At 43.7% G+C, this 27,119-nt stretch overlaps 2 protein-coding genes across 2 annotated transcripts in view; one reads left to right on the top strand and one right to left on the bottom strand.

Moving 5' to 3' along the window:
• Positions 1-495: 495 nt before the first annotated feature.
• On the bottom strand, positions 496-4,911 carry aoc1 (amine oxidase copper containing 1). The gene is made up of 5 exons (XM_037455637.2): positions 4,771-4,911; positions 2,763-4,301; positions 1,643-1,931; positions 1,309-1,441; positions 496-803 (listed from the first exon to the last, which is right to left on the bottom strand). Exons 2-5 carry the CDS (start codon positions 4,297-4,299, stop codon positions 534-536), a joined length of 2,229 nt encoding a protein of 742 aa, XP_037311534.2. The 5' UTR covers positions 4,300-4,301; positions 4,771-4,911; the 3' UTR covers positions 496-533.
• A 2,903-nt stretch (positions 4,912-7,814) lies between these two features.
• sspo (SCO-spondin) overlaps positions 7,815-27,119 on the top strand; it is a 62,431-nt gene continuing 43,126 nt past the window's right edge. Inside the window, 30 exon segments of the mRNA XM_062559368.1 lie at positions 7,815-7,900; positions 8,090-8,173; positions 8,719-8,928; positions 11,490-11,572; positions 13,287-13,457; positions 13,661-13,884; positions 14,018-14,120; positions 14,637-14,795; positions 14,871-14,956; positions 15,092-15,217; positions 16,273-16,429; positions 16,519-16,771; positions 16,864-17,005; positions 17,116-17,254; positions 17,395-17,567; positions 17,681-17,899; positions 17,996-18,161; positions 18,286-18,538; positions 20,493-20,697; positions 21,741-21,835; positions 21,916-22,172; positions 22,252-22,386; positions 22,782-22,984; positions 23,335-23,462; positions 24,080-24,189; positions 24,301-24,450; positions 25,428-25,521; positions 25,599-25,808; positions 26,527-26,732; positions 26,969-27,083. Of these exon segments, the coding sequence (XP_062415352.1) occupies positions 7,857-7,900; positions 8,090-8,173; positions 8,719-8,928; positions 11,490-11,572; positions 13,287-13,457; positions 13,661-13,884; positions 14,018-14,120; positions 14,637-14,795; positions 14,871-14,956; positions 15,092-15,217; positions 16,273-16,429; positions 16,519-16,771; positions 16,864-17,005; positions 17,116-17,254; positions 17,395-17,567; positions 17,681-17,899; positions 17,996-18,161; positions 18,286-18,538; positions 20,493-20,697; positions 21,741-21,835; positions 21,916-22,172; positions 22,252-22,386; positions 22,782-22,984; positions 23,335-23,462; positions 24,080-24,189; positions 24,301-24,450; positions 25,428-25,521; positions 25,599-25,808; positions 26,527-26,732; positions 26,969-27,083 (4,700 nt within the window). The 5' untranslated portion in view covers positions 7,815-7,856.

Below are 27,119 nucleotides of genomic sequence, written 5' to 3'. Positions count from 1 at the left end.
TTCCAGGGGAGACGGGGTGGCCAGGTGGTATCCTGGGCTGTTTGCTAGGGAAGGATCCGGAACCAGGCCGTTTGCTGTATGAGGCCTGTTGTCTTTCTATGGAAAAACATTCCACCTGTGGGCGCAGGAGGAGTTCTGCTGTGGGGGCTGCACCCTGCTTCACCACAAGCAGGGCGGATACAGAGCATCCTGCATCCTGGATGCTCGCCGCCACTAAAACTCAGCCATGGAGACCAAACATGGGATTAGAGGAGCCCTCACTCCCCCTCTGAGTTTTGTACATTAACATGAACTCAAAATGTGGATATTTTACAATGCATTTATTACATTTATAAATGTTTCCAGCTATATAGTTAAAAATTTCTTTGGTATGTTTTTTCCCTTTTTTAAATGTTCTTGGTTGTTTTTCTGTTACATAGATTCCCTCTCTTTAAAAAAGGGGTTGTAATATTAAATAAATCTGTCTACTATGTACTGATGATGATATTAGAGATGAAAATACTTTTTTCTGAACCCCCCCCCCCAAATTCTTCTTAGACTCCTGCATATGTGCCACTGTAATAGAATGGCTTGTCTGCCACACAGTGACCTATGCCCTCAGGCGTCCATCTCTGGACCTTGGGTTTGCCATCCTGTCCAGGACGAACAATGACAGCGCTTCTGGACGCCACGGAAGGGTCTTCGTCAAAGAAGTTAAACGGCCGGAGGAAGAATCCCACCGCGTTGCCGGGCGTGGCCGTGTTGGGGATGTCTTCTGAGTGAGGCACATGCAGGAAGCCCACCGTCACCCAGGCTACCAGGTCCTGCACACGCCAAAGCAAACGTTTTACTTTACATTTTGATTTTGGAACGTGGGGGTTTTAATATACTTCAAAGTGCAAACAGAAGAAAAAGTCAGCATTGGTGAGTCATTATTATGGTGAGTGACTAGAGCTGATGAACCTAAAGCAATGACTTAACTTCTCGGATGAACAATCTCACCCCAAAAATGTAAACCACATTTCTAAGAGACCTTTTAAAAAAGGTCCTTTTCAAAGACGCTGTCCAGTAGTGATTTTTAAACTCTTGCGCCAGTAAAAAAGAGACTGTGGACCATTTCTAATCCTTACTTTCCTTGATCATTTTCCAGTTATTACTTTTTAAAATTCTTCATTGTGTTTTTAATTTTGTTTGGATTTATTTGATGTTATCCAAATAGTTTGAAAAGGAATAGTCCAACATTTTGACAAAAAGTGATAACAATATTGATTTGAATCTAATCCATGGAAATCCTGACTTTCATGTGCATTTTGGATGCCACGTGGGTACCTGGTTGACTATGTCCTCATTGTTGCGGATGTAGTCCTCAAAAGACACGACTGGTTCCCAGGGATCGTTCTGGGTGAAAATGCTGCTGCTGGTGGCTTCACTATCTTTGTGGCGAGTCACAGCCAGAGGATACCTGCGGTGGGACAGTAATCACTTTTATGTAACAATGCTGGCAGCTGACAAAACCTCAGGCATTTCATTTAAAAAAAACAAAAAACTATTTAGGCCAACTCCCCCACTATTGGGTCAATCATTGCAAATACATTTGTGTGAACATTGTGTGAACTTTACACTTCATGTTTTTTCCAGGAACAAAGGGGACGTATTTGATTACCTTGACCAACTTATGCCTTTTTCCTCTTTCCAGCCTTTCGGGAGGACACTGTGGGCATGTGAGTTAAACTGAATGCGGTAACCCCTCTTTTCTCCCCATTTGTTTTTCTCATTGGGGTTGTAAAAGTGCACATAGCGTGGGAACTTTTTGCCAAAGGAAAAAGTGGCAGATCGCTCGGTCTTGTGCTCTGTCCGGTGGAGTTTGGACTGGACCACGAAATTCTCGGGGCTCCACGGATTTGTGAAGTTGACGTACTTCAGATCCAATGTCTCAAAGCTGTTCTCGCGACCTGAGTCACAAAGAAGGCAAAGATATATCAGGTTAAATGTCAAGGTATAAGCAGTCTACTGAGAGACTATGCAAGACATTTGCTTTTGCATGAGAAGTCTTAGTTCATATAAAAAAGGGATTGACTTTTTTACAGCCTATAGCTCAGATCACAGATAGCCACAATCACCCAGAGAAAAGCACAGGCTTGTCGGGTTAAGCACTGACTGTCTCATTTATCGGGGGGTAAAGTCCAGAAAACCATGTTATCTTCATCAATAAAAAAGAATAAAAGTTTCTGTGTGCCCTTTCTATCATTTCTTTTCACAACCTGCAGAGTTTATGTAAAGGGGATAATTTGTCACCGCTTTTCTTAAAAGACCACAACGGGAGGTATACTTAGTTGCAGCCCGTCCATTAATCACATGTACGGAGTGATGTTGGGAAACATCAACATCAATATTAGCACACCCACAAAACAGCAGATTACGTTTCCAAATACGACGTACGATTTAGAGGCATTATTTACAGTTCTCCCTTTCTAAAATATCTGTTCATGGCCACTGCAGCATGGAAAAGGAATGTGGTTATCACACATAAATGGTTACGGGATGTTAGGGTCAGTCTTATATACCACTTATCCTCTTAGGGGCACTGGCGGGAGTCAGTCCCAGCTAGCCTTGGTTGAGTGACCTTTGAACCCAAGACCTTCTAGCTGTGAGGTGACAGTGCTAACCACCACACCACCGTGCTAATGGGAATGTTGTGTCGAATTTTCAAAGTAAAATTTTGGTGTTGTGAAACTGCTTTAAAACAGATGTTGAAAATGAGGTAATTATACCAGAATACTCACCAGCAATATCCAGGTCCACTTTATAATGGATGAGGTGTGTGTGCAGGTTTCCCAGCACATGGTCATACACCTTGGTGCCGTAGTGAAGTCCGTTAGGTGTAAAGAAAGTGGCGTGGATGTAACCGGTAGCGCTGACTTTGACCTCCGCCACCCCGTTCTGGTAGAAGACGAAGTCCCAGATGTAATCATAGTTGTAGACCGTCGAGGTTGTCCGCAGCACCAGCACAGTGTTTTCCAGGCCCCCGTAAAAGTTGTATCCTCCTTGGTAGTCGGAGTTGAAATGCCTTCTCAAAGGCATAGCCGTGGTCATCTCAAAAATGCAAAGAGCATTTTTATGCTGCACAGGTTTGTCTGTGTCAAAGTAGTGGTAGAGGTCAACAAAGGTGGCAATTTCTGGACAGTCAATTCCAGGCGCTAGCTCGAAAGAAGAGCTGCCCATTGCCCAGCCAGCGTCAATGTACTTTGTTTGCATGGCAGCGGGAGTATCACCAGAATAGAAGGCAATAGCTTCTTGAAGGCTTATCTCATAGGCAATTCTTTCTCCATTAAAACGAAGGTCAAAGACTTGAAGCCCAGCTGATGAGCGGACTCTGTAGGCGAAAGACCACCCTGCGTATTCAACAAAGTTGCGGTCAATGTGATAGCGATGTCCCTGAGGCTCTACGAGCTTTGGCCCGTTGATATTAGTTGGTGAATTGCTTTGACCACGCGGGATGTAAGTGGAATAGAGGTCATTTTCGTCATGATCGGACAGTTTGATCTTCTCCACCGCTCCCGATTCGTACTTTTCTACCAGCTCCTCAACACTGTCAAAGTACATGCTGTTGTACCAGACCTTTTCGACAGTCCACCTTTCTGGATCCAGGTCCCGGTGGTTGACCAGTACCTCAAATCCAACTGGGTGGATGAAAAACCCCTCAACAAACTTCTGCAACATGATCCAGGTTCTCCTCTCACCTGGACCCAGCCCTCGGGGGGCTATGTCTGAGAATGTCAGGCAGCGGTCAGAGCAGTTGGTGAAAGAAAACCCTCCTGTGGTCTCAAGCAGGAGCTTGTGAGCTTTTTTAGTGATCTTCTCAAGGATGTGATTTAAATGGGAATACTCTGCAGAGGTAATAGGCCTAGACTCAAAGCGGATAGGTCTACCCCCCTTGAACGTCTTGACTTCATGGGAGTTTGGAGATGGCAGTGGACTTACAATGTACTCAGTGATGTTGGGATTGGTCTGGTTTCCCAACTGGATGATCACCCGAGCTTGACGCGGGGGTTTGGCATGTCCGCGGTCCAGAACCTTCAGGGCTTCATGCTTCCTCGGCAAATGGAGTTCCATCAGGAGGATGCTGTTCTTCATTAGGGTCTTGCTATGAGCATCGTTTAGCTTCAGCTCTGGGATACCATGCAGGTAGGCCCGGACAGCTTTCATCTCACGTACGGTGAGGTCGGCAAACATGGGAGCACCATGATGAGCCCAGTCTCTCAATCTGGAACCACTACAACTAACCAAGCAGAACAGCTGCAGCAGACAGAGGAGTCTCATGGCTGTAATGCAATGAGAAAAGGTTTTACCTGCATTAATCTCTTTCTCCACAAGAAGTATCAGCGTCTGCCGTAAGACACTCAGAGCAAAGAGGACATTGTTGGACATTGCCTGGTAATCTCTCTGCAGCTCAAGTTTCTGCTGCACAGCTTCTAACATGAACTCCGTTCTTTTAAAAACAATTGTATCAACGAACGCTACCTGGGACCAAATTTAAAGGGTCCTGAAAAAGCTGAAGATCTATAATGATGTTTAGATATGAAATGGCATTACTTATATTACTGTTCCTGCCACAGAAATCGTATTATAAAAGGCCCCCAAAGTACTTGTAAAATATGCAACTTGTATATTAGTGTACTTCGGAGGAAAAGTTGGGGAAATTTTTTTTACTTCTAACGATGGTCTATTCTAAATTTCAAATTCCAGACATGGTTTACAAAAAAAAGGAAAAATACCAGCAAGTTACTTTACCTGATTTGTCCCCCTGCTTCGCACTATTCGTAGAACAAGATTGATCAGTCTAGTGAGCTTGCTTTACCAATTGAGGAAAACTTCCTGAAAAGAGTCAATGGACTGTGGCTTATATTTAACCCAGTACTCTGCAGCGACGCAAGCTGATTGGTCAACAGCAGGTTGTAAACATGATGAAATAACCGGTACATAAGGCCAGGCAGTGTAATTTATATAACAGCTTTTAACAATGAGTCAATTCATACAGTACATTACATAAGACATTTAAGCCAAAAATAGAATAACACAAGTTATCTAAATCTAAAATATAATCTGAAATTGAAAAATGAAATGAAATGTAGAAAGACGGAAAATACCTTTTAGTGTACAGTGCACTGTAAAATATTAATACATTCTACACATTCTAATTCAACAAAAGGCATAGGCAATGCAGTAAAGTGCAATGACACTGTTATCGGGATCCCCCTCAAGGGGCCCCCCTCACGAGGTCGGCAGTCATCATGAAGTGGAATTATGCTTCAGGAAGCCAGAAAAGGAAGAAGAGAAAGGAACATGAGGATAATAAAAAAAACAAGATAGTGGTAAGTGATAAATTACACTGGATAAAACAGCTCTACTTGTCTTGGTGTAATTTTTCAGCAGGTAGGCTCGCAAAAATGTGTTTATGTGAGTCCGTTAGACAGAGACTTAGTTTTAACTTGCCCCAGCGCTGTGTCCCGTGTTGTTTAAATAGATCCGAGTTTAAAAGAACAAGTGACATTCAACTGTCATTCTAGCGGGAGCGGGCTGCGGGACACATTTTGTTCTGCCCAAATCAACAAAGCTGCCATATGATGGCACTCTGTCGCATGTGCTGCAACTGACTGCCTGACCCTCAACGTGCACCTGTACTGAAAACAGTTTAACCCTCACCCTAAACACTTCTAAAACACATCCAGCGCTGTTCATCATAACAATACTTGTGTACTGTTGCTAGCCCGGGCTGTGTCACATCATACTACTAAACTGACTAAACGAAGCTTAAAGTAGGACCTGATCGTAAATAAATGAACAGGTTCCGCCATTGTTATTAGATCTGGACGAGCGGAGAAGAGGCTAAACGTATCATGACGTATCACAGTACCACCAAGAAATAAAAACTACTTTCACCCCTGCCTGCACTTTCCCAGTTTATTGAACTGTGTGTGTCCCTCACCTCCCGTTGGTTCATTCAGATTTCTATGTTGATGTTGGTGAGTAGTCTTGTCAGTCTGTTAATAATAAAGTATTTTTTTTTTGTGAAGTCTGCAATTGGATCCTTCTTCTCCCCCACATTTTCCCTTCAGATTTTGTAATGCTTTCCCTAAAAACCTGTTCCTCACACTCAAAAGGCCTTTTCTTGTGCTTCTTTATCTGTTCTAACTGAATGATTACACTCATATCGAGAATGTGTCATTGATTTCCTCCTCTCCAGAGAAAGCATTTGTGTCCTGGAGAAAAGATGATCTGATTTTGGATTTGTCCTCTGCATTGTTTTGTGCAATAATACTCTGGACTGCAGGTGTAACATATATTTACTAAATCTATCAGGTCAGCATTTAATCTGTCCAATACTTTCATTTATGACCAAACCTTTTTGAAATGAACGATGAAGATCAGCCTCAGCTGTGCTTCAAGCTCAGTGCTAATCAGCAAATGTTCAACTAAGATGGTGAACATGTAAAACCTTTTTCCTAATGAATTTTACCATTGTCCCTTTGCACAAACCCTCAGCTGAGGCCCTTATGGCTGTTCCATGTAGACAATCGAAAAGGAGACCATGCTTTTGCCATCAAGGCCCCTTGGCTTTAGATCACCATGCATGAGGAGATACGTCTTGCCAAATCTTTAATCACTTTTGAATCTTCTTCTTCTCTAAAACCCATTTTTACAGATTGAATTGCGTTGAATGTCATCGCTTTCCTGCTTTATTATTTAAATTGGATTCATTATTAAATTGTTACCGTATCAGTTTGTTTTATTGTTTCGTCTGTTGTACTGTTTTATCAGAGTTGAACTCTTCCTGTTGAGTTTTCTATTGCTTTATTGTGTTTATCGTTGTAATTATTATTTTTACAAAATTAAATTGAAAGACAGCCCGCGTGGAAACCCGCTCATGTCCTGCATGAAAAACATTGAAGTCACTAAACTAGTCTACGGTAGTTTAATAAATACCTCGGCTCTCTCTTGTGAATCATATTCATCAGAATCTGCTGTGGTGTTTATTAAATTAGAATTAGACGATGCAGACCAAAACCATGCAGCTACAAAATGAATAGTTCATCACACAGTATGACACTTTTGGCATTATTGCTTCTACCGAGAGAACAATGATTGTACAAATATAGGCTAAATATCCCACACCTGGCAACGCTTTCTCTCAGCCTTCCTCCCACGTGTGATGATAAAGCAGTAAAGTGAGACAGCTCGATGCCTCGTCAAGAAACGTATTGTATCCGAGGCTGTGACGAAGGTTTTTTTTGCCGGGAAGTCAGTCACCGCTCACTGTTCTGCTTGTCCCGTCAGAGCCAGCCCCTGTGACTGTAGCTTAGGTTTACTGTGGTGACAGCTGTGTTTGAGCCTGCCTAGGGGCAGGAGGTCAGACTTGGGATATTGGGGATTCTAAAAGGCTTCGGTCCCTGTGTTTGTTGACATGCTTCATTAAATAAATTCCCCAGCATCCTTCCCGAAACGTCTCTCTTTACAGGATTAGGCTCTGACAAATATCTCTTTATTCTGTAGCCCAGGTTCCACGCCCCCCCCCCCCCCGTCAATGGCCTTGTTGCCCGGTGATGTTCAATGGGGCCGATGTCAGTGGACGTGTCTGTCAAAGAGTGTGGCCAATTCCTCCCCTTCCAGCTGTGATCTCCCGCCAACATCCAATGGCAGCAAGTTGAGAGGCCAGTGTCGATCCCACAAGCCCCCCCCCCCCCCCCCCGCATTTAAAAGCCTGCATCTGGGGCTCCGCTACCCCCTTAATACAAGCTATCGCTGAGGAGCGTGTGACATTCTGTTGGACAGAAAGACACTTGAAAATAATGACAGAAAGCAAAGACGTATAAATATTGATGGAGTACTTTTATGGCAAAGATTTCCCAAAAGCACTTCAAAGGTAAGCGCAACGTTTGCAATTTGTAGCTGGATGGTGGAAATGTAAAAATGTATTTTATTATTTTGTATTTTTAGATGGTTTAGATGGTCTGATCCCTCACAATGAGACAGAAAAAAACATTGATATCAATCATTGTATTGTTGGTTGATTAGAAAAAACAGTGTTCAAACATAAACCTTTTTTTTGCAGGAGTCTAAGCACAAATATTCAGGAGAGGATCATGGGGACCCTACTACTGACTCTGCTTGGGCTGCAGACAGTGATGGGAATGGGGTGAGCATAATTGACAAAACTCAAGGATGGATGCAGAAATGCAGAAATCATTGTGTAAACCACTGAAATGACACCAGGACTCTGGTTAAAGCCATGCTAAATTCATATTAAAAAATGTTTTCCAGGTATGAAAAGGCTGAGGGTAAAGTTCTCAAGGTTCTAATAGTGCATGTTGGTCAGTGATCTCGTTATGAATTCAAATAAATGAATAAAAGTGTCTAGATGGACTGGTGTGCAAACAAATTAATGAGGAAGTTGCAGCAAATCAGTGTGGTGCTAACTTGGTGTAAATGTTGTGCTCTGTTTTAATTAACACATTATAGAATAAAAGGAAATGTATTTATAGGCTTCCACTTGAAATAGCTTTCTCTGCATCAGTGCTAAGTTTATCTGAAGCGGTCTCTGAATTATTTTTTCTAATGAGGATGCTTGTAGAGAGCACAATGCACTTTGAATTAAACATCACTCCAGTAGCTTTTGTCACAGCGTTCCAGTTTGAACGGAAGTATCGGAGTGGAGATTAAACCCCACGTATCGGGTTGCAGACGTTGGTGCGAACACGTGATGGAGGAGAGAGTGGAGCAAGTCAAGTCGCCGCGCCTGCAGCTGGAAGTCAGCTGCGCGGAGGTGTATCAGTACGACGCTCGGGACTGGAGGCTGGACGTGGACAGGATGCGCGCCAGGCACGGGGGCGACGACGGCATCGCGCTGTACTACAAACACCAGGGTGCAAAGGCGTCCTGCTTCCTGTACAAGTAAGTGAACAGTGGGGAGAGCGGGACCCCGCCCTAACCCCGCCCCGTCGGTCGGTCCGCCTGAAACAACCAACACACCCTCCACTCGGTATTTCGCCGTGCTTTTTATCTTCTTGCGGTCCGCGAAATATTGTCTGACATGAAAATGGACTGTGAGGTAAAAGTTGCGAACCACCGATCTAAACATCTGCAATAGTGGTGACTGTAAACTGGTAATACAGTAATAAAAAATAAATCAGAACACATTCAGAAAACAACGGAGCAACCCGCTTGAGCGGCACCTGATTTAACACGTGAGGCTGCAGGATTAATGTTAGCCGGGCTCCTAGCCTGGTCTGGAGCAGGCTAGCTTCAAAGAATAAATCATGGTTACTTGGCCCGGGTTTAATTCAACCTGCTTTCGTGCAACCAAGTTGGGGCTAAATTAGCTTTCTCTGCATCAGTGCTATGCCATCTGTGCCATCGGGTTTTGAAAGAAAAAGGTGATTGAATTTCTAGCATTGAATATTTATGCATTGAAATTATGTATCTGAATGTTTTTCAACGTTAAAATACTGCAAAAAATCCAACTGCAAATAATTCAACGTTAAAATATTCAACCGCAAATAATTAAACCACAAAAAATTCAACACAACATCCGGGACCTCAAGGAAGAGCAATCGATTCTAGATTCAAGATCAGGAGCGTCAAGCAAAAGGAGCGAGCGCCCAATACAAGTCGGGCTTGTAGGCAGCATGGTGACCGGATTGTAGCCATGTCCAATAACAACGGGGCTTTAACTCTTCTTTAGAAGACGTCTTGCTAGCGACTAAACTTTGTTAATGACAAACCAGCAACTCAACGTGCAGCGTCACAGATGCGCCATTTACCGTCGGCGAGGTTGGAGATGAACCAGCGCGGATTGTTTTTTTGGGTAATAAATCACATGTGTGTCGTGAGTGTGTGTGAAAACACGCAAAAGCGTGTGTGTCACACGGGGAAACCATGAGAGATGGCAGCCTGTAGCTGTGTTTGTTGGTTTGACAACAACTTTCCTAACAGTCAAACATCAAGCAAGTTCAACACAAGACAAAGCAAGACTGCAAATAAGTTACTGAATACTCAGCAGAAATATAAACATGCAAAATGACCTACAATTTCACTCATGTGGGTCTGTGTGTGTCACGGTTTGGTTCTGCTTCCTGTCTTATTTTGGTAGGTTTCATGTCTCTTGTGTCCCTGGGTAACTTCACTTCCTGCCTTGTCCTGTGATTGCCTGATTGTTTCCACCTGTGTCCAATCACCCGCACCTGCCTAGTGTATTTAAGCCCTGTGTGCCTGTTGTCCCTTGTTGCGTCATTGTCTATGTCAGTCGTCGTTGGTGCACGTTCCTTTGGTTTTGTTTCGGAATAAAGAGCACTTGTTTGAGAAGTCTGCGTTTGGGTCCTGCCTCCTTCAGCCTGCACCAGCAAAGCTCCCTGACAATGTGATCATGAGGTCAGAATGCACACAAGATTGTACAAAATAATACACACTAGATGCAATTTTCATCGTCGTTCTTCAATAAAGGGGAGAAATTGCCCTTTAATTATGTGTCCATCTTTAATGTACCCAATCCACATAGCTTTAGTTTTTTCCACCTCAAACACATCTGTAAAATTATGTAATTTATACTAATGGAAATAACTATGTAGTCATATAGTCATATAGATACGGACAATAGGCCTACATAGACGTGTATAATCAATGCTATGATTTTACCATGTCGTCATTAATATCGTGCTGTGGGCTAATACTAATATGAATGACATTTGTTAAGTGTTCAAAAAGCTGGGCAGGAACAAGCTGGTAAAAAGGGAACCTTACAGATGTTTTATTTATTACTATCATAGATAAATGTTCCAGAATCTTATTTATCATATCGTATCGAAAAGTATCGAGTATCGAAATATTTTGCCAGGTATAGTATCGAAGTCAGAATTTGGGTATCGGAACAACCCTAATCTTTGTTATTTTTTTTTTTTTTAATTAAAGCTCTTCATCAGGAAACATTTTCGTCATTATTATTTTACTTTTATTTTGTTAATTGAGAGAAGATTATTTATATTTGCAGTCACACATGTATGTTCAGTTTTTTGTTACGTGACAATAAATATTTTCAAAAGGAGGTTTAGTATCGTACTGTAATTTGATGTGTTAGTCGTGGATTGATTACATGCAGATGTTGGTACAACTCTATTCCTCTATTTAATCACAATAATTAGTCACATATTGATGTTTGATGTTTCGGACCTATGCTTTGAGAAGTTTTCTCTAACTGGACCTCTTCACATTTTGGTTGAAGATCTAAAGAGTTCAAAGCAAGAATACAAGCACTAAAGCATTTACACAACATATATGTAGTAGAAATATATATTAAGTAGACATTACATTACATGTCATTTAGCTGACACTTCTATCCAAAGCGACTTACAATAAGTGCATTTCCACATAGAGATGCAGACATTTTCATTACAGTACTGGGGGGAGAATAAACACCTTTGCAATGTTATTTCTAACCCGATGTGTCTGTCCACTTGCAGACCACCAGAGATGGAGAAGCAGATGGTGAACAAGACAGTGAGGACATGCTGTGAGGGCTGGGGAGGACCACACTGCTCTGAGGGTGAGGACAATAGATCAGTTCCCTGTACAGTATGCAGGCACTGTGTTTGTTTAATGTAGAATTATTCAATGTATCATTTGGTTAAGTCAAAAACATGTGCAAGTGAAGTTTGCTGAACGAAATAGAAATGATCTACTAATCATTGAAACTAATATATAATAATTACAGGTACATTTTAAGTTTAGTCGCTGGTCAATGTAAAGGTACAGTTAAATGTACAGGTAAAGGTTTAGGTTCAGGTACAGATAGGGCTGCACGGTATGGCCAAAATTTCATATCACGCTATTAACAAACATTGTGAGGGTATCCCGGTATATCACAGTATTGCTTTTTCACGTAAACACATTAATTCATTGACCCTGCTGTCTGGCCAATTTGCTCACAACTGGCTGGCGATTTAGCTTGTTAGCGATTTAGCTAGTTAGCGTGTTAGCTTGTTGTGGCTGCTAGTGTTGCACCAGAGGCTCAACAGACTTAATAAATTGTTTTCTAATCTTACGTAACTTATGTCGGATTTTCCAAAACCATAAACCCTCCAAACAGACACAACTCCTCTCTTTTTGGCACGTTATGTTGGTGAATCTCTGGTCTCTCGTTGTTCCTTCTGTATCGCTCTTTTTCGCGTTTTCATGTAGCAACAGAGTTACTTCTTGTTGTGAGCTGTACCCAGCATGCAGTTCGGCGGTGATTTTTTTTAATAAATGTACAATTATTAGTATTACAAAATAATACTAAAGTAAAAGTACTCGCTCCGACCGCCGGGAGCTCTCTGATGACGTCTGAAAATAAAATTCTTCTGCCACCTGCTGAAGAGCAACTTCAGTTGTTATGTAACACACACCTCTTTAACAAAAACGCCTTTTCTGGTTGTTTCATTATTAGCATTAACTATTAATAATAGCATTAACATAACTGGCTATGTTTTTGGCTAAGCTAAGCTAATGTCAAAGTGCTTGCTAGGCCAAGAATAGTAACCTAATGTAGCGAAAGTATGGAAGTAAATCTGTGTCATCGGTGTGTTTTATGTATTTTTTTATACGTGGCCTCACTAATGGCATGAAGAAGAGTTAAAGCCCCGTTATTATTGGACATGTCTACAATCCGAAGCCGAAGGTGTTTTGGGTGCTCGCTCCTTTCGCTTGACGGTGTTTTAATGTTGAAAAACATCCAGGTACATAATGTCATGCATAATTATTCAGTGCTAGAAATTCACCTTTTTATTTCCATACGAAAGACAAAAGACGAAAGAGTCGTTTACTCAATGAATAATGTGGGAGGCTGCAGTAAAGGTAGAGACAGGTGTCCATATAGGCGGCTGGGTCCAACTGATGGACACAAAGACACAGAGATATCACATATCGATTGTTCAACATGTGTCAAGTAGCATGCAAAAAAGGAATGGCTACCCCGAGAAGTATGGACCCAAATCCAGGCCCAAATATTTGTCCAACAGTAATTAAATTATGGTAGTCTGCTTTTTATTATTGATGGCTTTAACTGGTCAAGCAATGGATGAAGATACGGTTCCTTTGTTACAGTGTTATATTTGTCGCATAGAGCCCACATGAACATTTTTTATACATTACGATAACTGCTTTAAAGGAACCGCACTAGAATAAAAAAACATAGCCTAACAACCTAAGAAGGTAATCTTAGAGCACCATTGTCCTTCTTTCACTCTCCGTACATCCTCGCTCCGTTTTTTTCCTCCCAGGTGTGGGCGTGCGTGGCCGGTGTTTCTCTACGTGGAGTTGTGAGAACTTCCCTGGGGTCCATAACTCCTCTCTCATGCCGATGGAGCAGTGCTGCAGCACCATATGGGGGCTGAGCTGGAGGAACACCTCGGACCACACCTGCCTGTCCTGCACCTACACCCTTCTTCCTGGTCAGAGAGCATTCATGCACATAGGTGTACGAAAATGCACATACACATCCCAGACCTAACTATACCGTTCTATTAAGCATTCATTTGTGAAGTCCACTGTATTTATTTATCCTTGTTGATAATCTACAAGGAAGCCTGCAGCAGCTACTTGTATTTTTTAACAGTTGCTCATGAATAACTCACAACACACTTTTCCCCTCCAGACTCCCAGTCCTCCCCTTTGGTGCGCAGTGGGCTGCTGGGGAGCATCAGGGTGCCTCAGAGCTCAGCCACCTGCATGTCCTGGGGCGGAGCCCACTACCGCACTTTTGACAGGAAGCACTTCCACTTCCAGGGCACCTGCACATACCTGCTGGCTTCATCCACTGACGGCACCTGGGCGGTCTACATCAGTACGGTCTGTGACGGGAGAGGAGAGTGCAGCAAGGTGGGAAACATTGAATAAGGCACTACAACCTGTGACATGTATTGAGAGGGACAAAGCTGGCTGACAGTGACAAACCCGACAGACCTGGGTTTTGTTGAAAAATAAGTGTCTGTTTTTAACCGTCTGTTCTCAGGCTTTGAGGATGATGTTTGGTCTCGATTTGGTTTCAATTCAACGCAAGAACTTAACGCTGAACAGCCTCAGTATTCCAAACGGAAAAGCACTCTTTGAAAATGGTAAAGTACTTTCTGTTGAAGCATCGTCCTTGTTCCTTGTTTAGACACGGGTCAAGGTTAGAATAAAAGAATACTCTTCTCTGGCCCATGTTTACTGTAAGAGGTGTAGATCCGTGGTGGTCCGGAATGATGCAGGACACGGCAGAGTTGGTTCAGAATACTTTTATTTCATTCTCTCGTGTGACACACATTATTGACTGCAGCTGAGGCCAATATTACTGCATACAAAATATGCAGTAATATCTTACAGATAATACGGATTGTACATCCATTCAAGATTACCGTGTAAAATATGTCTAAGGTAAATTTAAACACCTGTTTGTGTACATCCATCTGTGTTTTAGTATGTCAAAGTAGTGGTACTACAGTAAAAAAAAGACTTTGGTCTAGTTCAGTACAAATGCAAAAAGCTGCTGCTGTAACTAATTATGTAGAATGGCCCTTTTTCAAAACTATTTATCATACAAATGAAGACAGAGATTGAAGATTGTTTTGTAAACCTAATACTTCTCACAGGAGTAAGTGTTCACTGGCTGGGGGACTTTGTGTTTGTGGAGAGCGGCCTGGGAGTAAAAGTGAAGTTCGACCTGAGGAACACTGTGTACCTGACGGTGAGCGCCGAGCACCTGGCGGGCACCAGGGGGCTGTGTGGACTCTACGACAACAGCGCCGACGGTGGGGAAGGCGCCAGTAAAATTCTACTGAGCCAACTCTTTTAGGGTTTAATGTAACGCTTGTTACCTGCTGCAGATGACTTCACCACAATGGCCGGAGCTGTGTCCCAGTTTGCTGCCAGCTTCGGAAACTCGTGGAAAGTTCCCGACCCACAAAACGAAGTACTGAACTGAGTGCTTTAATGAGTATATCGCTTTTTTTGGTAAAAATATTTTTTCCATGAGACACCAGTATGCGATGTGATGTCGGAGCACAATGCATCGTGACGCCCTCAGTAATGGAGCCTCTTCCTTCAGGGATGCAGCGACGCGGCCGAGCTCGGCCACAGCTGCGACGTCTCGGGAGACGTGGCCCTACGAGGGCGGGCGGAGTCCGCGTGTCGACGCCTGCTGGAGGACCCGTTCACACGCTGCCACCAGCGGGTCAGACACACTTGATACCTATACACACACTCACCTGGCACGGCCAATGTTTTACCGAGCGCCAGTTGTTCCGCAAGCTATCGGACTGTTGTGATATTTTGACTGCTCAGAAAAAAAGTTTAAATTCAATTCATTTTGAAATAACAAATCACCTGTTTGCCTGGGAGGATTACTCTCTAAAAATTGGTACCCTCATTGTATTTTTGAAAACACATAGTACAACATAATATGTACTTATGAATATGCGGTTAATATATTTGTAATTATTATAATATTTGGTCTATTACATGCACACCAAAAATTGGTCACGCATTGGTTAGCCTATACAATCAATACTGTATACAATGTGCAGGATTTGCACATTTCTGATTTAGGAGACGTCTCTATGGACCCATATCACGGCCAAAGGTTTTGATGATTTGACAAACAAATGAACCTGACCAAATGAACCTGAAAGTTAATGTTTTGGTCTTAAAACATAAACATAAAAAATACAACAATACATTCAAAATAACAAGAAGTGGACGAAAAGTATTTTGCGGTTAAATATAGTTTTTACTATATTTTTATATTTTCAGATTCAAATCTTTTTTCAGCTATTGAACCAGGAAGTCCAAATCTGTCCACAGCCTTACTCGTGATTACACGCCCCCTCCTCCCTACACCAGACCAGGGCCAAAAGTTGGAAAGTGAAAGAAACTATCAGAGAGTGAAAAAAAGATTTGAAACTTTTAAATGGGAAAATATAAAATCTGCAATACAGCAAATATGAAAAAGTATTTATAAGTGAAGAATGAAAAAAACAATTATAGAACTGAGTCAAAACTATAATCAACCCAAAAATACTTTTGTCCATTTTTATATTGAATACTGTATTCTTCGATGTTCAAGACCAAAACCTAAACTTTCAGGTTCACAATTGTTTTTCAAAACACAAAATATCTGGGCCTGGATTTGGGTCCATACTTCTCGGGGTAGCCATTCCTTTTTTGCATGCTACTTGACACATGTTGAACAATCCATATGTGATATCTCTCTGTCTTTGTGTCCATCAGTTGGACCCAGCCGCCTATATGGACACCTGTCTCTACCTTTACTGCAGCCTCCCACCCGCGGCCCGGGATTCAGCGGTGTGTGACACCCTGGCCAGTTACGCTCGAGAGTGTGCTCAGCAACACGTCCTCATGGTGTGGAGGACAGACACGCTGTGTGGTAAGCAACAGATAGCACATAACACACCCACATGAAAAACCTGGGCGGTCCTTACCCCTGTTCGCTCCTCCTCTTCTTTGTACTCCCAGGTCGCGTCTGTCCCAGAGGTCAGGTGTTCTCAGACTGTGTGTCCTCCTGTTCCCCCAGCTGCGCGTCTCCCCAGCCCCCCGGGCCTGCTGCAGTCATGGGCCAGTGCAGGGAGGAGTGTGTAGGTGGCTGCGAGTGTCCGCCAGAGCTTTACCTCCACCAGGGCTTCTGTTTGACAAGAGACAAATGTCCCTGTTTCCATCGAAGACGCACCTACCAGTCAGGGGAAAGCATACAGCAGAGATGCAACACCTGGTTAGCCAAATATACATATGTCTGTCTCTTCCTCTTTTTCGGACTATCCATCCTCTTGTTTACTTTTTCTTTTTTACCCACTATCCTCCCAGTCTGTGCCGAGCAGGCCAATGGCAGTGTACTGTGGAGAAGTGTGCCGTCCAGTGCAGCCTGATAGGGGCGCTACAGGTAACCACCTTTGACAAAAAGAGGTACTCGCTGCACGGAGGAGACTGTTCCTACACCGCCGTGGAGGTGAGATTCATCACATGTGACCACGCAAACGGCTACACAAACAATCCGAGACACATTTCTGTGTGTGTGCAGCAACTGCTCCTTTGAGCTCACGTCATGTCTGTGTCCAGGACTTTGTTGACGGGAAGCTGGTGGTGAGTGTGCGCTGCGGGCTGTGTACAGCGGGAGGAGGTGTAGGAGAAGGTCTAGGTTGTCTAAGGGAGATGTCAGTCACAGCACTGCGCACCACTGTCACCATCACAGACACCGGTTAGTTGTAAGCTGCAAGCTGTGCTTGTCAGTATTTTCAAATTCAATGCATTAATCTATCTTTACTCATTTGATTTCATTCTCTGGCTGCAGAGTTGTGTATTTTGTGGTTTGGCGCCTCCTGATTGTGTTTTGTCCAGGTACAGTGATGCTGAACGGCCTGAGGGAGCCACTGCCTGTGGTGACAGGGGACCTTGTTGTACGTAGGGCCTCTTCCTCATTTCTCCTCATCCAGGCTTTTGGGGCCCAGCTGCTGTGGCACTTAGATGGACCTTTGGCTCTCATCACCCTGCAGCCTGGCTTTGCCAACAAGGTGACCTCCTTTGCACCTTCTATGTTATTACTTGTGCCCCTTTGAGTGCCTCAACCAAACGTCAGTCACGGAACCTGTACATTAGATGTTCGTTTTTTGGTTTCCGATGGAAGGTTCGCGGCCTTTGTGGAACGCTCACCTGGAACCAGCATGATGACTTCCTCACCCCGCAAGGAGACGTGGAGAACAGTGTTTCGTTGTTCGCGAGCAAATTCACGACAGAGCGGTGTGCTCCACCTAGAGGGGCTCCACCTGACCCCTGTACCACATACACCCAGAGGAGGCAGTATGCGGAGACAGTGTGCTCTGTCATACACAGCCCCGTCTTTCAGGTGGAGCTTGCACGTTAAATGTCCTTCTCTCTCTGGGGTCAGTTCATTTCTCTCTCTTTTATTCACACGTGCATTTTGTCCAATGGGTTTTTGCAGGTGTGTCACGACGTGGTGGAGAGGGACCCATTTTTCCGTCTCTGTCTGTCGGAGGTTTGTGGCTGCGCTCCACAAAGGTCCTGTCACTGCACCATCCTCACTGCCTACGCCCGACAGTGCGCTCAGGAGGGCGCCACAGTACACTGGCGCAATCAAACGTTCTGCAGTAAGTGGGGCCAGCAGGCAGGTCTGAGGGATTCTTTCAGGATGTCCATCAGTGGTTGACATTACGGATTCGATAGAAACTTCCAAAGTAATCAGTAATCTTTACTGCCCACCCGTCTACACAGCGGTCCAGTGTTCAGGAGGTCAGGTGTACCAGGAATGTGGTGGCACATGTGGCGGCTCCTGTTCCGACCCAAGGAGCTGCGATGCCGCTGGCGGGGGGGCGGGTCTCAGGCTGTGTGTTCCGGGTTGCCAGTGCCCACTCGGGCTAGTGCAGGACCTCCATGGCCAGTGTGTGCCCATCACTATGTGCCCCTGTGTGCAAGGAGAGAAGACTTACCCACCTGGGGCCCGGATCCAGAACAACTGTAACACCTGGTATGTGCAGCGTAGGGAGCAAATACTGCTGGGGTTCCACTAACGTTGTTCCCTTCAGGTACTGTAGTCCTTGGGAGATACTCAACGTGGACCATTTAATGAGACACTGCGTTTCAAATGTGGAATTAGGGTTTACTGAAAATATACTTGGTACAATAAAAAAAAAGAATGTTTTTGGCTTGAGATTTGAATCCCTAAACCAACATCTTTTGATGCTTAAAAAAGGCCAGTAGATATTATGGCAGACCATACTGAGCCATAGTTTATATTTCTACAACACATTATAAAAACAGACGTATCTGCGCCTGCTTTTATGATGTAATTAGATGTGATAAAGAATCAGAGGGTGTCAGCATGTTGTCTCCATTGTCAGTGGAGCTGCAACTATAATAAAACATTAGCCGAGTATTAGTAGTAGTAATTTGTATGGTTCTTGTAGCCTACTTTGGAATAAGCTTTGATCTCGTCTACTAACGTCTAGTGCTAATAAAGTCTCAAATCCTTGATAGAGACAGTTTTATTGAAGATAAAGTAAGCCAAGCATTGACATATCTTATTGTGTTTTCCTCCGTTAATATTATATCAGGTATATTATCCAGTCTCCAGTAGTATCTAGGTTTATTTCCAGATAAATCTGCTGTAAAACCGCAAAAAGCTTTACGCTGAATTTTCCTGTATGTGATTTTGAATGTAGGCTGTTCCCATGGGGAACAAGTTGTTGATATTACCGTTGTCAAGTTTTCTTGATTTGGAACTGGCTTTTGAGAGACAATGCTGCCCCGGTGGTGCAAGAGATCTGGTGAAATCGCTCTATGTTCCTGCCCTCTGATACAGGATAGGTTGATTTCATCACATCTCTTTACTACACAACCTCAGTGACCATCAATCTATCGGCCAAAGAGCCGTCTCCTAGTGACTGAATGACTAGACTGCTTTTGATCGTCGTTTTCCTGGTGTGGAAACTGTGGCCCCAGACCTGCATCAACCGCTGGCCTGGGATCTGGTGATACTGAATGTATCTGAGAGGAAACCCTTGAGGCTCCAGAGATTAAGTCTCGTTCTGAAGATCTGGTTGGGTCAACATCTCTGTATTCACTGCTTATGAACAATACAAATTGGATTTGATATAATCATTGATTGATTAAAGAATAAATCATTAGCAGACTTTAAAAAATGCAACTTCCGGCATCCCCGATCGTATGTGATTTTGTAAAAAAGAATGTATATCTCTTTTAAAATGTGCCATGAATTACACATAGAGTGTTTATGTATTTAAAAGATAACTTTCAGTTAAAAAAAGTGATTTTTCAATTGGATCATGGAACAGAATCTTTTTTGTGTAAAGCTGCGTGCTCACCCGTCTCGCACAACGCGACTGTTACCGTGACTTCTATAGCGGAGCTGTATCCAGGATCATATGAAACACTCTTTCCTGACATGTTACACCCAGGAGGGAACCCCTGTTTGAGTGAGCGAAGTTTCTTAAAAACCAAACCTGACCAGCAGGGGGCGACTCCTCCGTTTGCTAAAGAGAGGTCTGGTTGTAAAGAAATCTATGAGAAAATGACTCTACCTTTCTATTACTTTATCATCTCCACATTGTAAGCATGAGTTTTTTGTATACATCGCTATTTTTAAGTCTCCTTCAATACAGCATGTTAATTCACCAATAAGTGGGCTAATCCTTAGGGCAGGGTTGCTATGATTGACAGCCCATTTATGGCTGTATTCCAAAATGTCTACGGCAACTGCAGAACACGTCTTCCAAATGCAGTGTGGGACATTACAATGACTACTACCAATCCTTTTGACATATTCTCTGGCTTCCTATCGCCCAATATTAAATATTGATTTGTGTCTTACCTTTTACAACCATTGTTTTAACACGTCGACTTGTCAATTCATGGACAAAATCAAATTCAGCCAATGTCGATTATCATCTCTCCATCCACAGTGTGTGTGAGCGAGGGCTGTTTAACTGCACTCAGGAGCGCTGTGAGGAGGTGAACCAGTGTCCAGGCCATCTAGTCTACTCCCCACGCTCCTGCCTCCTCACCTGCTCCGGTCTGGACCTCCCTGGCCGCCAGCAGGGGTCGGGTGTGGCACATGGGAGCTGCAGAGAGTCCGCCTGCGTCTGTCCCCAGGGAACCGTCTTGCTAGTGAGTGAAAACTGTATTCTGAAACAAGTACTGAGTGACTGTGGCCCAATGGATAGCTCCGTCGTTCTTCAATGAGAGGTTCAGGGCTTTTATCCCCAGCTCTGCTGGTGTCTGTCTCCATGTGACCTTGGGCTACTTCTGTAGCTGTGACCACGGTGTGTTGATGGTATGAATGTTCTTACAAAAGGCTGTGTGTGCTGTCATCGTGAGGTGGGTGACTTCTGGCATGTATTGTTAAAGCACTTTGAGTGGTCAAAAGACTAGAAAGGGCTTCCAAGTTGCAAATGCAGTATTTAATTTTAATTTCTTTATAACTCTGTATTCATCTCCACAGCTCCCAGTGGTAAAAAAAATGTTTTTTATGCTAACCGCTAGCAGCTAAGTTGGCTAAAGTTAGTTGCTGACTTGTCTGTTTTCCTTGTGTTATGTTGGGAGCAGGGGTGAAAGTAGTTTTTATTTCTTGGTGGTACTATGATACGTCACGTATGATGTCAGTGACGTCACACGTGACATTTATCCTCTTCTGGGTCCAAGCGCTCCGATATTGATCGAAGATGTTTCTTCCCTGTGCGCCGTACCGGCCAGTACCGGCTTACTTTCACCACTGGTTGGGAGTATCAAGTTATATAATTAATTACATCCAATTAAATCCAATCCAGTAAAAAAGCTGGAGCTCAAGTTATTTTAAAGAATGTAAAAGAGTCCTGAGTATTGTTTTGAGGTTTAGACCTGGTTCAATTCAATTCATTTGCCCAGTGCATATAATTTAATATAATAAGTTTGATGTAGTAGTTACCTATTACATATTTTACAGTGTAAGGAATAATCATAAACCTGTGGGAATGTTGGGAAGTAACATTCCATATTACATGTTAGTTTAAAATAAAAGCCTGTTGTGTCAGTGATATACATTTACTTTAAAAATTTTAATATTTAAAGTTGTAAGGAGTACTGTAAAAATGCATTTTTACCTTTCAATTAGGTAGAAACATCATGATATGACTGGTCATATGGCAAAATTTGACCATAGTTATGTCTCCTAGGATGATCGCTGTCTTCTACCAGAGGACTGCCCCTGTCACCATAATGGTCGACTTTACTACAGCAACGACACCATTACCAAAGACTGCAACACGTGGTAACGCATACGGTTGTCTCATCGCTTCCCCTTCTCTGTCCATGAGATCTCCTAAAGGATGCGCCATTCCTTCCCTGCAGCGTGTGCAAGGAGCGGCGCTGGCACTGCGGCCAGTCGGCCTGCGCCGGTGTCTGCGTGGCGACGGGCGACCCGCACTACGTCACGTTCGACGGCCGCCCTTATTCTTTCCTGGGCGACTGCCAGTACGTGCTGGCGGGGGAGACCGGCGGTCTGTTCAGCGTGATGGCAGAGAACGTGCCATGTGGCAGCACCGGTGTCACCTGCACAAAGTCGGTGACCCTCAGCCTGGGAAATACTGTCATACATCTGCTGAGAGGTACGAGGCATGGATTCAGAAGCTCGCCCAGTTTTATGGAGGTTGCTTGAGGTAAGCTTGTCTTTCCCCTCTCCTCTAGGTAAAGCTGTGACAGTAAATGGGATGCCAGTTAGTCTACCAAAGTCCTACAGTGGCAGTGGTCTGACTTTGGAGAGAGTCGGCATGTTTGTCTCTCTTTCCTCCCAATTAGGGGTCACTCTGCTATGGGATGGAGGTAGGACTCGCACACATCACACGTCTGCAACATAAAACTAAGGAATACTTAGTTTTCTAAATTATATTTGTTTATCACGCCGTAGTACCCCAAATTTGTGAAGAAAGTAACATTTTTTATCAAGAGAACATTCCATATTTATTTAAATTAGATAGGGGGGTTACACCAGAGCAATTATTTTAGCTTAATACCCAACCATAAAGACTCATGTTTGGTCTCTGCAAGCAATTTAGATTATTATCTTTAAATTGCAATGTTTTAAGAGATGCATGTATTCGGGTAGTGAGCATACGCCTGGATAAAAGATACTTGGGTCATACTGCAACAAGGTGGCTGTAGGTGTAGGTCAACAAACGTATTAATGGTGGTGCTGTCCATCCAATTGTTGTACCCAGGTATGCGTGTGTACGTGCGGCTCGAGGCCCACCTGCGTGGCCGGGTTGGGGGCCTGTGCGGTAACTTTGATGGGGACACAGAGAACGACTTCACCTCGCGGCAGGGCATCATGGAGTCAACCGCCGAGTTGTTTGGTAACTCCTGGAAGGTCAGCCCCTCCTGCCCTGATGTTTCAGACCAGGACCTCCGGGACCCCTGTGCTGTGAGTTTAATACAAACACACACACTCACACACACACCCAGGGCCATTTGCAGGAGCATTGAACATACTTAGTCGCGAAATACCAACATTACGGCTTTATTGGGATGCAGTAAGTACAAGGCATCAGTGTAATATGAGTGTATGTTCTTGGATATATTCCAATGGTAATTTAATTGTATTCAGATAAATCATAGGTATATTGAGATACTATGAGCTGCCATGTCTCTTTAATTCCCAAGACAAATCTCTTATGGCAGACAGTAAAAGGAAAAAATAATGATAATAAATAAACGTCTTTCGCTTACACATACATGCAAAAGAAAACTCCTGTTCTTCTTTTTCTTGCTCAGATTAACAACCACAGGGTCCCCTGGGCCAGGAAAAGGTGTGCGGTCCTGACTCAGGAGCTCTTTTCTCAGTGCCACCCTGAGGTGCCCTTCCAGCAGTACTATGACTGGTGTGTCTTTGATGCTTGTGGGTGAGTGGCGGCACTGAGCAACTTTAAATCATCTTTTAGAATGTGTATTCTACTATGAACAATACCTATTGATTAATATGCTTGGATGTATGAAATGAAAAGTCTTTCTCGCTCAGCATTTGTTGTTCTGTGCACTGATTTTATAGATATTATTTACATAATGTTGCCAAAATGGGTTTTCATATTTGGGTTTTAAAATGTGTATGATAAATTATACTACTGAGGGAGAATATTAATTTGCTGCAGTCTCATTAAACTTTAAAACAACGAACATAAAGTGTGTATTTAGTAAGCCTGTCTAATCAAAATGAATTGTTATATTCTTAAAATCCTGAAAAGACCTGTTGATTTTCTTACCGACCTCTGAAAACCATTTTTTTAAACTTCTTTTACTATGGTATTTTACACTAAAGAATGATACCATTAAAAATAAAAATATCGTGGAGGTTTTGAAACATGCATTATTAGAAGTCAAGCTTGATTTCCTCTTTTTTTTAATAACAACCAAAACAACCTGTGCATTTCTCCGTAACAGTGAAAAGCCCTGAGGAATAGAAAAGATACCATGTTGATGTTGTTTGTCAGGTCACTGTCTTGTGTGTGTGTGTGTGTTCTAGCTGTGACTCAGGTGGTGACTGTGAGTGTCTCTGCACAGCCATCGCTGCCTATGCTGAAGAGTGTAACCGCAGAGGCGTCTACATCCGCTGGAGGTCCCAAGAACTCTGTCGTATGTCAAAGACCCCCGATGCACCGACCACGCTCACCCACTTAGACCCTTTCAATGAGGCAGTTGTTTTCTGATCGGTCTTGTCTTTCTTATTGTAATTCTGTCTTTCAGCTATGCAGTGTGATAACGGGCTGGTGTACGACCCCTGTGGTCCAGCTTGCTCTCACTCATGTCCCAGCGTTCAGCCGAGTCCACACTCCCAGTGTGGCGCTCTCTCCTGCGTGGAGGGCTGCTTCTGCCCAGCCGGCACCGTCCGGCACGGTAAAACAGATCTGCAACCTCATCCTGAGTTATTAAGGAACATTTTGATTCACTTGATTAGCTGTAGCTGTATGTACAGATAATCATAGTCATAGCCAAATTATCTTTGATAACTCTTTCTATAATGAAGCACGGCATGATTTAGTGACCATCTGATTGATCACTCAGATCCCTAATCAGTTCAAAAGTGGTGATGTGTTGGTCGGGTTCAGCCGCCACGCAGACATTTTTTCACAGTAAAGTTGTAGTAAAGTAGTGTGTGTGGTCAGCTTCATAGAGATTATGTAAGTCACTCCTGATTATTATGCACGACATTGATTTATATCATTTACAAAATGTGCAGCAGAATGCCGAGAAAAAAGACAAGCAGGGAAAATATCCTACTGTGTTTATTTTTTTTATTATTATCTATCTAGATTTTAAATTTCATGCTCGCCAAAATGTCTGCATGTGCCTGTTGTTAACGAATCGTGATAGAACTACCTGCTGTCAAAGACCAGTCTGTGATGCTCAAACACAATGTGTCCATCAAGTCTGTCCTTTCTGTAAATCTATAAATGTCCGGGCCTGGTTTCCTCCCACGTCTACCTTATTGCCGTCTACATATCTCACAGAACATTCCTAAAACCAAAAATAAAATATATATATAAATTCTCTATGTATTAATTATTGGAATGTATGTATTTACTTACTTACCAAGTCCTGTTCAGCTAGGGGGAGTATTTCCCTTCTGACAGCCGAGGTCTTTCGGTGGTGACAGTCCGCTAGCTCCTTGTTGGAAGGGGTGTTGGAGGGGGGGGCAGCACTTGATTCGTTTCTGCACTTGATGTAATGTACTCATGTACAATATCTAAACTATGGCCCAAGAAGAAAGACTAAAATTTGAATGAGTGCAGGTTTTTAATTTCATGCCACCTTCAGTATAAACTTGTCCAAGCGTTAAGAGCAGAATTGTCAATGTATTTTCTGCTCTACAGGGGACAGCTGTGTAGTTCTCATCCAGTGTCCATGTGAGTGGGAGGGCTCCATCTTTCCACCTGGATCCACCATCACTCAACACTGCCAGAACTGGTTGGTAAAATCGCAACGCTTCTGAAAACATTTTCCATCAAATCATGTGTCATATTTTGTGTCACTTTTGTGTCCAGTTCCTGTGAGGTTGGCGTTTGGCAGTGCAAGGGTGTGGCTTGCCCTCCGGTGCCTCCTCCCTGTTTAGATTCAGAGTACACCTGTGCTGGGGGGCGCTGCATCCCCTCCCAGTGGGTGTGTGACAATGAAGAAGATTGTGGCGATGGTTCGGATGAGATCTGCCCGTCCACCTGCCCCCCGGACAAGTTCCACTGTACCAGCACGCCGAGGTGAATCCAAAATATCTAAATATCTTACCATACACAGTTTATATGTGAGGAAGCATCCTACCACCAACCAGAGGATCCTACCAGCGGAGGATCCTACCTCTAGGGTAGCCACCTTTAGTTCAGAAAAATAAGGGACGCTACGGCCAACAGGGGGCGGCGCGAACATGATGGGGCGGGTGGGGCTTTTGTATCCGCTTCAGAGCTGGACACGGGAAGGGGGGGGGGGGCTTGTCGAAAGTTTTGCTAGCAGTGAGGGAGGAACAAGCAGTTTGGCAGATGCTGAGAGGAGTGTGCGGGTTGGGATGTAGGGTTCGACCATGTCCTGGATGAAGACTGGACCCGATCCATTCACAGCGTGGAACGTGAGAACCAGTGTTTGCGGGGATGCGGAAAGCCACTGGTAACCAGTAAAGAGAGCGCAGGAGTGGAGTAGTGTGGGAGAATTTAGGAAGGGTAAAGACCTGTCAAACTGACAGAAGGATGAGGAGAGAGAGCTCTGAATACCCAATGAGAGCAGTCTCTGTGGAAGACTGGTGGGGGGCAAGGAGGTTGTTGCAGTTCATTGTATTTTATTCTAGTTCTTTTTTCTTAAATTGCACCAATGCATCAAGTCAAATGTAACCTCCTCCGGCCAGTTTTTTTTTTTTTAACTGTCACACTTTGCTACGAGTAGGCCCATACAGAAGTGAATAAAGTGAATTGATCCCGCCCCCTGCAGTGGACCATGTCTGAACTTGGCGCTGCGTTGTGACGGACACCCAGACTGTGCCGACCAATCGGATGAGGAGTTCTGCGGCCCTGCCACCCCCACACCCCTGTGCCCGCCAGGGGAATTTCAGTGTGCCAATGGAAAGTGTCTGCCAGCCAGCCGAGTGTGTGACGGGCGTCTGGACTGTGGCTTTGCTGACGGTTCTGACGAGCAGGGTAATAGACAATATGCAATATACGCCTGGTACAAATCAATCACAGCAAGTGTTTTCACCAGCAACACTTCATCAAGAAAGGGGCTTTATTTAAAGAATATTATTATGTTGAGAAAGACGGTGTTTCTTGTTGACTTTATTTATGCGGGGTGCTCTTTTAACAATTTAGTGTCTTGTTTTTATTTTGCTATAACTTCTGATCACTGGTTGCGATGAACTCTGCTTTCCTGGGTCCAGACTGCGGCGTGGTGTGTGATGAGGGGGAATTCCTGTGTTCTGGAGGACGTTGCATTCTCTACCTCCACCGCTGCGACGGACACGATGACTGCGGAGACCTCAGTGACGAGAGGAAGTGTGTATTTATCTACCTATTTGCTATTTGGGATTG

The sequence above is a fragment of the Pungitius pungitius genome, chromosome 19, assembly GCF_949316345.1.
Source record: "Pungitius pungitius chromosome 19, fPunPun2.1, whole genome shotgun sequence".
Taxonomy (NCBI): Eukaryota; Metazoa; Chordata; class Actinopteri; order Perciformes; family Gasterosteidae; genus Pungitius; species Pungitius pungitius.
Note: the sequence above shows the minus strand (reverse complement) of the source record. Positions and strands in the feature narration are given on the sequence as shown.

Coding starts and splice junctions, on each gene's coding strand:
- aoc1 (XM_037455637.2), bottom strand. CDS start 4,299: ATGAGACTCCTCTGTCTGCTGCAGCTGTTCTGCTTGGTTAGTTGTAGT. Junction 1,932..2,762: donor AGTGGACCTGGATATTGCTG/GTGAGTATTCTG, acceptor TTTGTGACTCAG/GTCGCGAGAACAGCTTTGAG. Junction 1,442..1,642: donor AAAGGCATAAGTTGGTCAAG/GTAATCAAATAC, acceptor GTCCCACCGCAG/GTATCCTCTGGCTGTGACTC.